At 33.8% G+C, this 12277-nt stretch overlaps 1 protein-coding gene across 22 annotated transcripts in view; it reads right to left on the reverse strand.

Moving 5' to 3' along the window:
* BCAS3 (BCAS3 microtubule associated cell migration factor) overlaps nucleotides 1–12277 on the reverse strand; it is a 569320-nt gene that overhangs the window by 294625 nt on the left and 262418 nt on the right. For 13 of the 22 annotated variants that reach the window (XM_070562373.1, XM_070562374.1, XM_070562366.1 and 10 more), the window contains one exon: nucleotides 5980–6024. The exons of the other annotated variants lie outside the window; for them this stretch is intronic. In XM_070562373.1, coding sequence (XP_070418474.1) covers nucleotides 5980–6024 — 45 coding nt within the window. The remainder of the gene's footprint in view (nucleotides 1–5979; nucleotides 6025–12277) is intronic. 22 annotated transcript variants of the gene reach the window in all.

The raw sequence follows: 12277 nt of genomic DNA on the forward strand, positions 1-12277 counted from the left end.
GCCTCTTTTTCCATCATTACCATTTCTTAAACATTTCGTATCAATACCCATAAAAATCACATCCATGCCTAAAATACCAAAACCAGTCACAGCTAGACTTCCACTGACAGGAAATAAAGACATAGTTTTTAAAAAAGTTTCTGTGAGGAAATGAATCTGGTTCTATGATCAGTTTCACGCCTCCCTTGCATTTGCCACAATTGCAATAACCTACGGACAGAAAAGACTCCCCTCCATCTAACCTGAACCAACACGCCCCTTCCAGGGCATCTGCGTCAGCGCTGACCTTTCTGGTTACGATGCTCTCTGTTGGACTACCTTAGAATGTAAATTTCCCTTCAAAGCCTTTCTTTCCATCACCAAACTACTATCATTGAGCTGTTAAGTTCCTGTAACCAGTAGCTTTTAAGTTCCCTTGGTCATTTTTAACCTTAGGAGTTTTGGGAGTTTGGAGGAAGGAGGAGAGAGAAAAACCATTCCAGAATTTTTTTGAAAGTTGTTCCCAATTGTGTGATAATGTGTTTTTTACTAGAATCATCTTCAGGGAACAATAATACCACAATGTACAAACAAGCTTCACAAGGACAAAAATCAAAGCTCTTTGCAAATTACTGAATGCTATTTTTGTTGTGTTTTTTTAAGTCATGTCGTAAGCAACAAGATAAAAAGTGAGCATGCCACTTTTTAAGGAGACTATGATACATCTAAAGTATGCATCCTAAAGAGACTTAAAAGTGGTTGCTGCTGGGCTGAATAGTTACATTTATAACATAATAATAAAAAGGAGAAACATGATAGGACATCGATTTAGTCTTTGGCCATGCAAAAATATTTCCTGAATGTTTATTAGCTTATAGTCTAATCAACCAATATCAAAAGCTAAAATCTCTTACATGTCTATAATGTTACACATACCTGAGCTTCTAAAAACACAACTAAAAAGCATCAACACAATACCATTTTACATAAACTCATTATTTCCTGCAGAGAATACTATCTTATGGTAAAAGTATCCTTAAAATTATGGAAGGAATAGTCATTTTTATTCTTATACTTCATTATTTCTTCTTTTCCCTCTGATAGGGCCTTAATAAATCACATTAGTAAAAGTTTGTGTTTAATAAGCAATCAAAAAAGTTTTCATCCCTGAAAATAACCTGCTACCTCCTACATGACATAGTGCTCTGGACTGGGTATGGAGCATATTTGATGAACAAATTCATAATGAGTTATTTCTATCATCAATACATTTGGAATGACTGTGGTATTTAAGTAAAATAGAACATAAAAATATGTGCGAGTGTGTATAAGACTTTCAAAAAAAAAAAAGGAAATAATCTAAAGAAAAGACTACTATTAATAAAGAATTTTCTATGTGATATATTCAAAAGGAGAAAATTTAACTTTGACTCAATGTGTCCTTCATCCTAAGTTTTAAAAAGACCAAGACCAGGAATGCTGGGCGGAAGCAGAATCGAACTTCTCCACAATGACCCAAAATATCCCTATTGCAAAATAATCTCTTTTTTTGTTGGCGAAAAGATAAAATATTGAAACATGATACATATGTGAAAGGAATAAATGAAAAAAGAGCTAGTCTTGTAAATCAAGTTCACTTAAAGATGGGTGACCCCACCATTTTAGGAAAGCACTCTAATACTAGCCTTTCTTTCTTTCTTCCTCTCAACATTTCCCTGTGTCCTCTGAAAGGTCTTAATAAATCCCATTATGAAACATTTGCAAGTTAAAAAGAAAACCTCTGGGTGTTTGGAGGCCTTCTCTCATTTATTTATTAATTTACTAAATTAATAATATGACGTAAAAAATACAATATCAATGTACATGGGTGTCCAGACAAAATTGTGTTGATTATGGTTATAAATGAGAACAAAACATACTGACAGTGCTGACGGCCTCCTTTCTACTGAGAACTCCTGCTTTTTACTCCCTTGAGCCCATCATAATTGACCCCATGTGCAAAAATTAGAAAGAAAAATTTGGCTTGTGAGCAAAACATAAAGGAAAAATGGAATAAATTCAACTTTCACTATATCAGGTAAAACAATGATCATAAAACATCATATTTACTAAACTTGATACAAGAGAACATAATCAAAAGTAAAATAAACATATGAAGAAACAAAAAAACAAAACAAATAACGTGCGAAAGTAAAACTCAGGAGTTTAACATTTTGTCATTTCTTCTGGGAGACTTAATCATCTAACCATAGAATGAGAATCATTTTTACTGCCATCAGAAGTTCTGGGGACATTAAGATTATGACATCTTTAAAAATATTTACAAAGACTATTGAAGTTACCCATTGGCTTTTACAGTATTATGTAATCCAGTCAGATTAACATATTGAATTTCTCTTGCCTGTTTTTTTTCTCCACCCTCTATTGCAAAGAGAAAACAAAAAGCAAAATTCTAATGACATCTGCTTTAAAATTATAGGAAATTGATGTCCATCTGGATAATTTTCCTATGACCTATAGAATAGGACATAAGTGATGTCTGTGGATGGCATGAAAAGCAGCAGTGAGGTCCAGTGGCTTGTTCAGAAGGACACAAGCATGGAAAGAGCTAAACTGAAATAGAGGCACCATTTCTTCCCTTTTCTAAAACATAAGAGTGCAGTCAATATTTCAGTTTAAATGTTAGACACAATATTGATATAAGAATTGTAAGTGGTATAATGTCTTTGTGTTAAAGAAAAAAAAATTTTTATATTCCTTACCGTGATTAACCTTTTAAAAGGAATTTAGAAGTTTTCTCTCATTCTCAACTTTATTTTTCTAAAATAAGAACTAAGAAGGAAACTGAAAGTATTTTATTTTAAATAAAGATATTAATAATATATCTAAAATTATTCTATCATAAATTATTCTTAAAGATCTAATAGATTTACGTAAACTTTGCAGATGAGAAAAGATTCTCCTCTTCATAGGTCTTTCCTTCCAAAAATGAAATTATAAGTTTTTTAAAATTAAGAACAAGGTTAGTTTAAGTGAACTATTAATACATAGATTGAATACTCTCAGAAAGTGCTAATTAAAACTTTAAACATAATTTGACATGTAAGTTTTAATTCTTCTTTAAAATTAACTTTATATAATACAAAGAGAGTTTATGAGTAAGGCATATATTCGAATGGACTACCTTTTGTCCACACTGTTGTGTATATACTTTGTCTTTTGATAAACAATTCAAAAATACCAGTAGCTTAAACACAATACTATATGCACATTAGGAGCTCAATAAATACAAATACTTGTCAATAAATATTGAAAGCAAAATTCATTTAAAAAAATTTACAATGCTTATTTCACTTAAAATTTCTGTAGTAAAAATACATCGTACGCGTGATTCTTTTACATTATTTATACAGTCATTAGAACTCAAATATCCAGGAGGATATACAATCACTGGAATGCATAACATGGCTAAAATGTCGAAGATGGTCCACGTCCACATAGTTAACTTTCCAACAAGCTCATTTTGTTATCAAAGAGAAGGACATCATTTTAAACTAACTCAACTGAAACTGCATGAATTTAAACAATTAAACCAGTTTGTCAAAGAAAGAAGAGTTAGTAGAAACTGTGATCTATTAAAAGCAAAATCTTAGCTAAATATAAATGGTGCAACTTGAAAGTAATAAGAAACTTTGCATGAAATTTACATATTTTAAGAACTGTAAAAATTTCATATTCTTCCAAAATACAAATATTACTCTACAATTGGAAGTACTATAAACATGTTTATTTAGCATAATGTTTTATTTCAGAACAGTAAATAAAAACATTCTCAGGGTGAATGCTAAATATCATGGAAAAATAGCAAAAACTGTTAAAACAAAGAAGCTCTTACAAACAACATGGAAGAAGTTGTCAAATTTATATTCATTTTGCTGCCTTAATTTGAGGTTTCATTAAGATCTTAATGGGAAAAACATGCACCACTAGTAAAGGAACGTATTTTAAAGAGGATCTTTTAGGCTAGTATAAGTGACTAAAAACGAGTTTCTTGTGAGCTAACGATGGCATCAAACAAACCACAAAGCAGTCTTCTAAAAGACAGGCAATGATTTAAATGTCTACTATATTTCATATATCCCTTTCTTTAATCTGGCTCTTTTAATCTTGTTTCAACCTCAAATCATTTCTGGTTGACAAGTGCTTTTGCTTAAATTTGAGGAGCACATAAGCTGTCGAAGGAATGGACTTTTCTTATTTAACATAGAACATTTGTTACTCCCTCTTTACATCTATGCTAAAACTTCAATCTTTATTAACGTACTAAAACTCTTTTCTTTGTACTTGGATTGAGAAATTTACCCTATGATGGAATTTAATTCTAAGTTTAGGCTACAAAGAAAGGTTGTCGTATGTTGAATCTGGTATTTAAAAACTGACTGCTCACTAGAAGCTCTTAAGGAAGATCCATGTATCTTATTTGTTTTTGTGGAAGAAACCTGGTTAACAAAGAGATACAGATTGACTTTCACGGAACCCGGACTCATTTATACCCTGAACTTGTCTAGAATGGTTTCACAATCTGTGTCCTAATTCTGATGCTGTGTTTCACAGAGGAAGTTTTTATAATGATTTGTCACCCTATTCTTACATGATAATGAAATTTTCAGATGGTCCTGTGGCATGCGAACGCTGAAATTAGTTTGTGTCAAGTTATACTATACCTTTAAAGAACTACTTAAGCTTCTTTTTATCCAAGAGAAAAAAAGATGGGGAGGTTTTTTCCTAGTGTAATGGGATCCTATGAACAATTCCCAGTAGCAGTAATGAGAATTACACATATATGTGCAGAACTCTGTTAAGTATTCTGACTAAATTTATAAAATTGATATCACTTACATTCTCCAAAACTTCCTTTTGGCTCACTTACCCTTAGCAGCAAAAAACATGATTTGATTTAAAGAAGCTTCTTTTCAAAAATAGTATTTTCCCCTTGAACAAGAAAAGAAATAGTAGCAGTAGCAGCAAACATTTATTGAGCTCTGAATATGTGCCAGGCACTGTTCTAAGCAATTTATGTTGTCAGTTTATTTAATTCTCACAATGAACCTATGAGGTAGGTGCTACTGGTAACTCCATTTAATAGATAAGGAAATCAAGGAACAGAAAGGTTTTAGAAAATTATCCAAGATCATATAGGTGGTAAGTGTGTGAGCTGGGATTTAAGACCTAGGCAGCCTGATTCTGGAGCCCTGACTCTTACCCATTATGCTAAACATATTATACCAGGTTCTAAACACATTCTACTACACATCTTTACATAGAAGTATTAAATATATTCTGTTTCTTTTCTATGATCATAATGTCTAAGACTGACAAAGTTGTATTTTACGCTTTGTTATATAAGAATTTACTAAACAAGTAAGTTAATGTGAGTAGGTGCTAATAACTCAAAATGATAAATTATTTAGGAGTTTTTGTGTGAAGGAGAAATTTCCTCATCATGTAGCTCCTTAAATACCTAAATGATTCAAAACAGAACCGACTCTTGTTCCTTTGGTACCAAATAAAATGCAGTAAAAATTTATAGAGTATTTTTAGTATACCTTAAATATATTTATATTTCAAAATAAATCACGTCTTCATATGTTCAGCTTGACATGTAGTGAACTTCTATCACTATAACACGCAAAGCTTTAAACTTGAGTGTTAGCCTTGTCTTTTAATATACACTAGCATTAGAAGAGAATTCTTCTAATTTCTTTTTTAATATTAATCTCTGATTTTTTTATTTGACTTTTCAAGAAATGAAGTGAAACCAAGAAAACTGCTCTTTTAAAGCTTAAATATCAACATTCATGTCCCATTTACAAATAATTCAGTAATTCGGTGCATCTATCTGTGATCAGGCCATGCAAGTGAAAACAAAAGTACAAAACAGAGTTACTTTCTGAGAGTACAGCAAATGAAGTAGGCATGCGGGACTGAACTGGGACTCACCATGGAGCTTTTATGGAAAAACACCCCGCTCCAAACAGATAAGGCCTTCATGGAAAAGGGGGGAAAATGCACAAAAAATTAGAGGAAAACTCATTTAACATTAACAAATACATGTATATCATACTGTGATAGAGTATGGATAAAATAACTGAAAAAATTAGTAATCATTTGCAGCTCTGCTGTGGATACTAACGAGTCTGACAGAACCAATAAACCGAATGATCCGTGGTAACAAGTCCCTTAGTTTTCACAGGGTTAGATATTTCAAAATGTTCTCTTTCTCCCCCTTTTCTGGAGCACCCCTGTAGGGTTCCTAAGGAAAAATAAAATAAAGTTCACTTCTGAGGCCCTTTAAAACAAAGTACAAGTTAAATGGAATAATCGGATGGAGAAAACAGTAGGATCAGTAGCCACAGGTGTGTGGTTGCATGATAGAAAATGTTTAAAACTAACTGAAGATAACTCAATAAAAAACTCTGACAAGCACTGTTTGCTGTTCACCAGTTGCAGTCTCAGAACCACAGAAAGAAAGCTTCTATTTTCTAAGCTGCTTATTTACAGTAAGTTGAACTGCATATTGCTGTCCAAAGGAACAAACACTAGATACAAGTAGTATGATTTATTTCCATGTAGCGTCACATTTCAGGAAATTAGCATTTCTCTTAATGGTGACCTAAGAGGTTAGTTTCCTCTACCTGGCCTGCATTGGGCTAGGCAAGAATACAGTAAACTAAAGCCACAATTGCTTGTTTTCAATACAGCTGGGGATGCAAAGTCAGACTTCAATGTAACACACATTTCTTCTTAATATTCTCTTCACAGCATTTAAGGCATACTATGAATATTTGCACACAAAGAAGACTGACTGATTTAATTATATCCAAAACCAAATGTTGCCGTAGCATCTGACATTTGGAAGGAAGACATAACAAACAAATCGAGAAGGAAAGCACACTGGCAAAACTTGGGTATTTTTCTTCTTCAACTTTAGTGCTAGGAACATAAAAAATCCTGCTAATTAGCATTAATCTCCCAGTGAATTGAGCGTATTTGACCACAAACTGAAACTTGAGGAAAATGTTTTCACAGCACTGAGTACAATTCTGAGGACTAAAGCACAGAAGATACAAAGAAGGGAACAGAAAAAAGATACTAATTAGAAGAATGAGTGAGATGGAAGAACTGAGATATTGAAAAAAACAAAAGAAAAGGAAACTTTAGGGAGGGTGTCAACACAAAGCAAAGAAATCTCTCACAGTTAATGGCAAGACCACAATCAGAGATATGATGTCATCATCCATATTTAAAACAGTGGATTTCAAACTTTTTTTGACTGTGATCCACAGAAATACATTTTAAGGTGCAAGCTGGTATGTACGTGAACACACAACTTGAAATAACACAAACTGAAACAACCATTTAAGGAATGTGTGTTTTATTTGTAAACAACTTCATTTTCTATTTCAACGTTTTGCAGACATTAATGTTGGGATTTAGTTACATGAAAATTAATGCATATTCTAACAGTAGGTCTGACTGGGGCCTGAGGTTTGATATTTCTAACAAGCTCCTAGGTAATGTCAAAGCTGCCTATTCGCAGAAGCAGTAGCAAAACTGCATGTTATTCTACTCTATTTCATTAATGAAAAAAAAAGCTAGTCACCATCTCCTTATCTGATTTCATGATTCACTAATTACATCGGAAACAAAATGTTACTGGAGCTCACCCTGCACTTGGACAAACACCACTTTAAATAACTGAGACCACTTAAAGACTCCAATCTCCCAATACCATCGTAATGCCCTGAAGAAATGATCAGAAAATGGAAGGTTCAATACGTTTCCACATGCCCACAAATACTTCCAAAATGAAGATCACACAGTAATCACGGCCCTTTAATTTTCTTCATTCGGCAGGACACCTGAAATAATGCAACAGCTCGAATGATTCTAACAGAAGTGCTTGGGATCTGGAACATCTAGCCATGAGTTACTCTTTAGCGTATATTGTGTCAACTCTGGACAGTCTCCTATCTCATTCCAAATATCAGAATACAGCTGATTCGTTGTAAATAATTTGAAAGTTTTATCTTAGTCCTTTATGACTTAAACAGCTTCTCTATTAACCCCAAACATCAACCAAACAAAAATGAAACGAAACCTGAAAGTTTCTACATTTCAAAAGACCAGCTAATGTTCCCCACCTATAGAGCCAGCAAATACCTTTTTCCAGTTTAGGTTTCCTTATGGACAAAAAGAAAACATACATTAGCCAAACGAATTAAACACAAGCTTAAAAAACAAATCTCCTAGCTTTTCCTTTCCAGGCAACAGCAGCGTGTTACCAACAAGAAGATTTCTACGGCCATTTCCTTCCACGCAATCCCAAAATGCACTGTTAATTCTCCAGACACTGTAGTAAACAGGCCTGTACTAAATATAAATAGCAGCTCTGTCACGTTTAAAGACAATACGGTTCTCACTGTTCACAACATAAGCCAGTTGTGTGAGTTAAAAGTTATCGTTCTACAATCAAATAAGGATCTACTGGCTCACACAGCTCAAGGAGAAAAGAGAGGCTGGGGAAACAGGAGGAGGACCCGCTTTAGTATGTGTACTTGGCATGTTTCCAGTCTAGACACCCACTGCTTACCCACTCCTACAAACTGGACCTCTGCCACATACATGTAAAAGAAGAGCCACGAACTCCAAAGAATTAGAGTGACTGACGTAATCACTAACTTTGTATGGGTAGTGTCAGCTGTTCTTTTGAAATGTGCCTGCTTCATCTTTCCTCAGTAGCAAAAGAATGAAAATATAAAGTCACAAAGGACAAGTCCATGATCCAGCTGTCTTCACCTATGACTTTCCTCTCCTCCTCCAAAATCCCACAGTTGCAGTTTTATATGGGGGTGGATGGAAGGAGGAAAAGAGCATGTGAGTGGGAGTGTACGTTGAGTTAAAATTGTCTTCACTAACATATGCAACTCAAATGATCATATTCAGATATCAAGAATTTGTATGTTTTTCAAACACTATTAAGTTTCAGCAGGTTTAACAATCCTGTCATATAAAACCTATTCACTTTGTCATGATTATATACTTTTAAAGCTGAATTCTGAATGAAAAACATCAGGGTTGGCCAAGAGATTAAAAATCCAGAAATATTATTATAGACTTATTTATAGTCCAGCGTGAAATGACTTGGCCTTTGGTTCTCAAAGAGTTTCTTCTGGAGATTCTCAGAAGACAGGAAGGAATTAAGTTTTATATCATATCATTAATGCTATGTAAGTCTTTAAACTCTGGTTCATTTTGTTGAACGCTACACAGCAACACAAAAGCTTTGGTCTTACTAGCTAAAAGCAAGGCAAATGTGAAGATTTTTTAAACGTAAGGAAAAAGGGATTTGATTTGCTGAAATTCTCTATAAGTTGATTCTTAGTGCTAAAAGGTATTAATAATGATTAGGTTCAATCATCATCACAGGTAAAGAAATAGTTGGAGTCTAAGAGAAAAAGTCTATAAACATACTCTGAAAGTCCTATTTTTCAACTGATCATGTCCTATGAGAATTCAGGCATTACCATTTAACAGACATCAGAATGAGCTCATATAAATATTAAATGTACTAAATAGGGAAAAAGTAGAGAATAGGCTATATACAACATTACGAGGAAAATCGTAAAGTAAAGCCTAATTCTCTAACAATATATTCTAGGAACTCTAATGGCTCTGATACATTTGGTGCACCCCCTGGTCAATCAGGAACTGAAATGGACTCACATTTCCCACAAACATATGAGCAAATTACTCTTCATATTTTCAAGCGTTACTTTTAATTTTTCATTAATATAATTTTAATGGTTCCCTACTAAAGAAAACAGCACTGCTGGCTTTCAAATTATTGATCTGTAGAGCAAATTAAAGCTGAGATTGACAGGTAAACTGTCTAATTTGAGATCTGTTCAACAAGCAAATTTAAACTACAAACTCAAGATCTTCATTAGAAAAACATTAGACATTGTTCAAATTCTGCCAGATGTGGCATAAGAGAGACTAGAATAGCATAATAATCGTCATATTCTGTAGAAAGCTATGCCTCCTGACCTGAAATATAGTATATAGAAGACTTCATCCAAAAAACAACTCCACAGATTTATGGCAAAATGGAATAAACAACGGTGCGGTTTAACTACACTGATTTAGCACCAGAATTGGAAACTCAAACTATGGTAAGTATAATGGACATGTAGACATATTTACATCCTTTCTAATGAAAGTACACTACTGTCCATTATTTTATATCTGGAGCCAAACATTTATAACTTAGCTATGAAGAACTAATACCTAGACAAGACAGGGCTGGGAGGTGGAGCACTACCGTCTGCTATTGTATCTGCTGAGTCCTTCTCCAAATCTTTTCATTTAATTCTCAGTTTCTTCAAGGCCTACTATATGCCAATGTCATCTACTCACTTAGCGAAGTTTGATGGCAGATTTGGTCTTCAAACTTCAATTAGAGATAATCAAATAAATGCCATTAAATGCTTCCATTTCTAACTAAGAATGATCACCTACGTTTTCTAAATGGAGGTCTTAGCACTGGCCTAGGGCTCAACAGCGAGTGAGACTCGGAATTAGGTAATGAGATCAAGGACTCAGTGGGAACTCATACACGTAAGGCTGAAGGATTATAATCCACACATATAAACTTTTACTTTTCACATGAAGAAACTTACCTAGACCACACTAGTAATAGCTGGCAGAAACAAGATGAGAAGACGGGGCTTCAGACTCCTAAGTCAAGATTCTTCCACTACATTACCTAACCTTCTCCTACAGGGTCGGGCCAAAGGTTCGAAAATCTACCTCCAATTGCTCACAAAGAAAGGAATAAATGTAAAGATGGCGGGAGAGGAGAAGAGCAGTAAGCTGCTCCATTTAAGGAAAAAGAAACCTATGAAAGACAACAAATCACCTCACGTTTACTGCACAACAAATGGTCTGCTAGTTAAGAGCAAGGAAGTAACTTGATTCCCATTTTCTACATTTTTTTATTCCCAAGAAATTATTCTGACCTCTTTTTGAAGAGGTCTTTTTATTGTTCCCTGCTTGTACTCAAAAAATAATGTGTATATATTAATAATCTTAGATTTAATGCACATAAAATTAAGCACATTGATGAAAAAGTATCTACTTAGTAAATTTTTGCATAGGAAGCATTAAAAAAACTTTATTACTTACTTGATTCATTAATTCGACCAAACATCTATGAAATGTTGTGTAATAAATCCCTACAATAAAAACTTAACACTCCAAAACAAGGAGCAATCCCTTAGCACTCAGTTTCACTTTTAACAGATGAGAACTATCCTTCTTTAAATATGATAAAAACATGATAGAAGTCTTTCCAATCCTCCAGTCTTAGACTGGAAGAAAACAAATTCTGTCTGAATGAGCGAATGTTGAACCAAATGATTTCTAGTACTTCTTTGCCTTCATCAGTATATACTGTAGTAGGGTTAAGCAACAGCTGTTGCCAAAATAGGCCTTATTTCCTCCCAGTGCTGCTTCAAGGCACAGAACATGAAGGTGTAAATACATCTGTCTTTTGCCATTTGCAGTTCTACTGGCCTTGTGCATGTCTTGGAGTAAGACAGATGGTCCCTGGCACTGCACAGGCTTTCAGGGATATATATTTCCAAAAATAAGAAGGCAGATGTGAAATATGGTGAGCACACGTTTTACACCCTGAAGGTCTGACTTGAGGCTTCCATCTCAATTTGGTTATTTAAATATAGGATCCTAGGCAATCCTTAGAAATCTCTGTGCTAGAAATACAAGTCTTCATGCTTATTTTACATCTTTAAGACAAACATCTAGGACATGGAACAAATAAATGTTGATCTAACCTAAGTAAGTATATAATTTTACTACATATCAGGTATATTGGAAGTAATCATAGACCTTACATGTCCATAAATGAGCCAGCTCTGTGAAATCTTTCCACATAATCGATGTCAAATATTTCTTGTTAATTTTATTTTTAAAATGCTAGGAAAGGCATTTCATAGAAGCAAAGTTACAGTCAATTAGAACCTCCAGAATGAAGAGAGACCTGGAAAATGAAAAGCCCATTTGCTCATCACTCTGGTGACCCTGATGTGACAATCAAAGTTTCTTAGTAAATATAATAAAATCTAATGGAAATAAGGCAAATTAGCTAACTGCATTCTTGAGAACTGGTCACAGCAAAAATTTTAAAAATAAAAATGAAATAAATATATCCTTTAAA

Source organism: Equus przewalskii, chromosome 10 (assembly GCF_037783145.1).
Source record: "Equus przewalskii isolate Varuska chromosome 10, EquPr2, whole genome shotgun sequence".
In the NCBI taxonomy this organism is placed as follows: domain Eukaryota; kingdom Metazoa; phylum Chordata; class Mammalia; order Perissodactyla; family Equidae; genus Equus; species Equus przewalskii.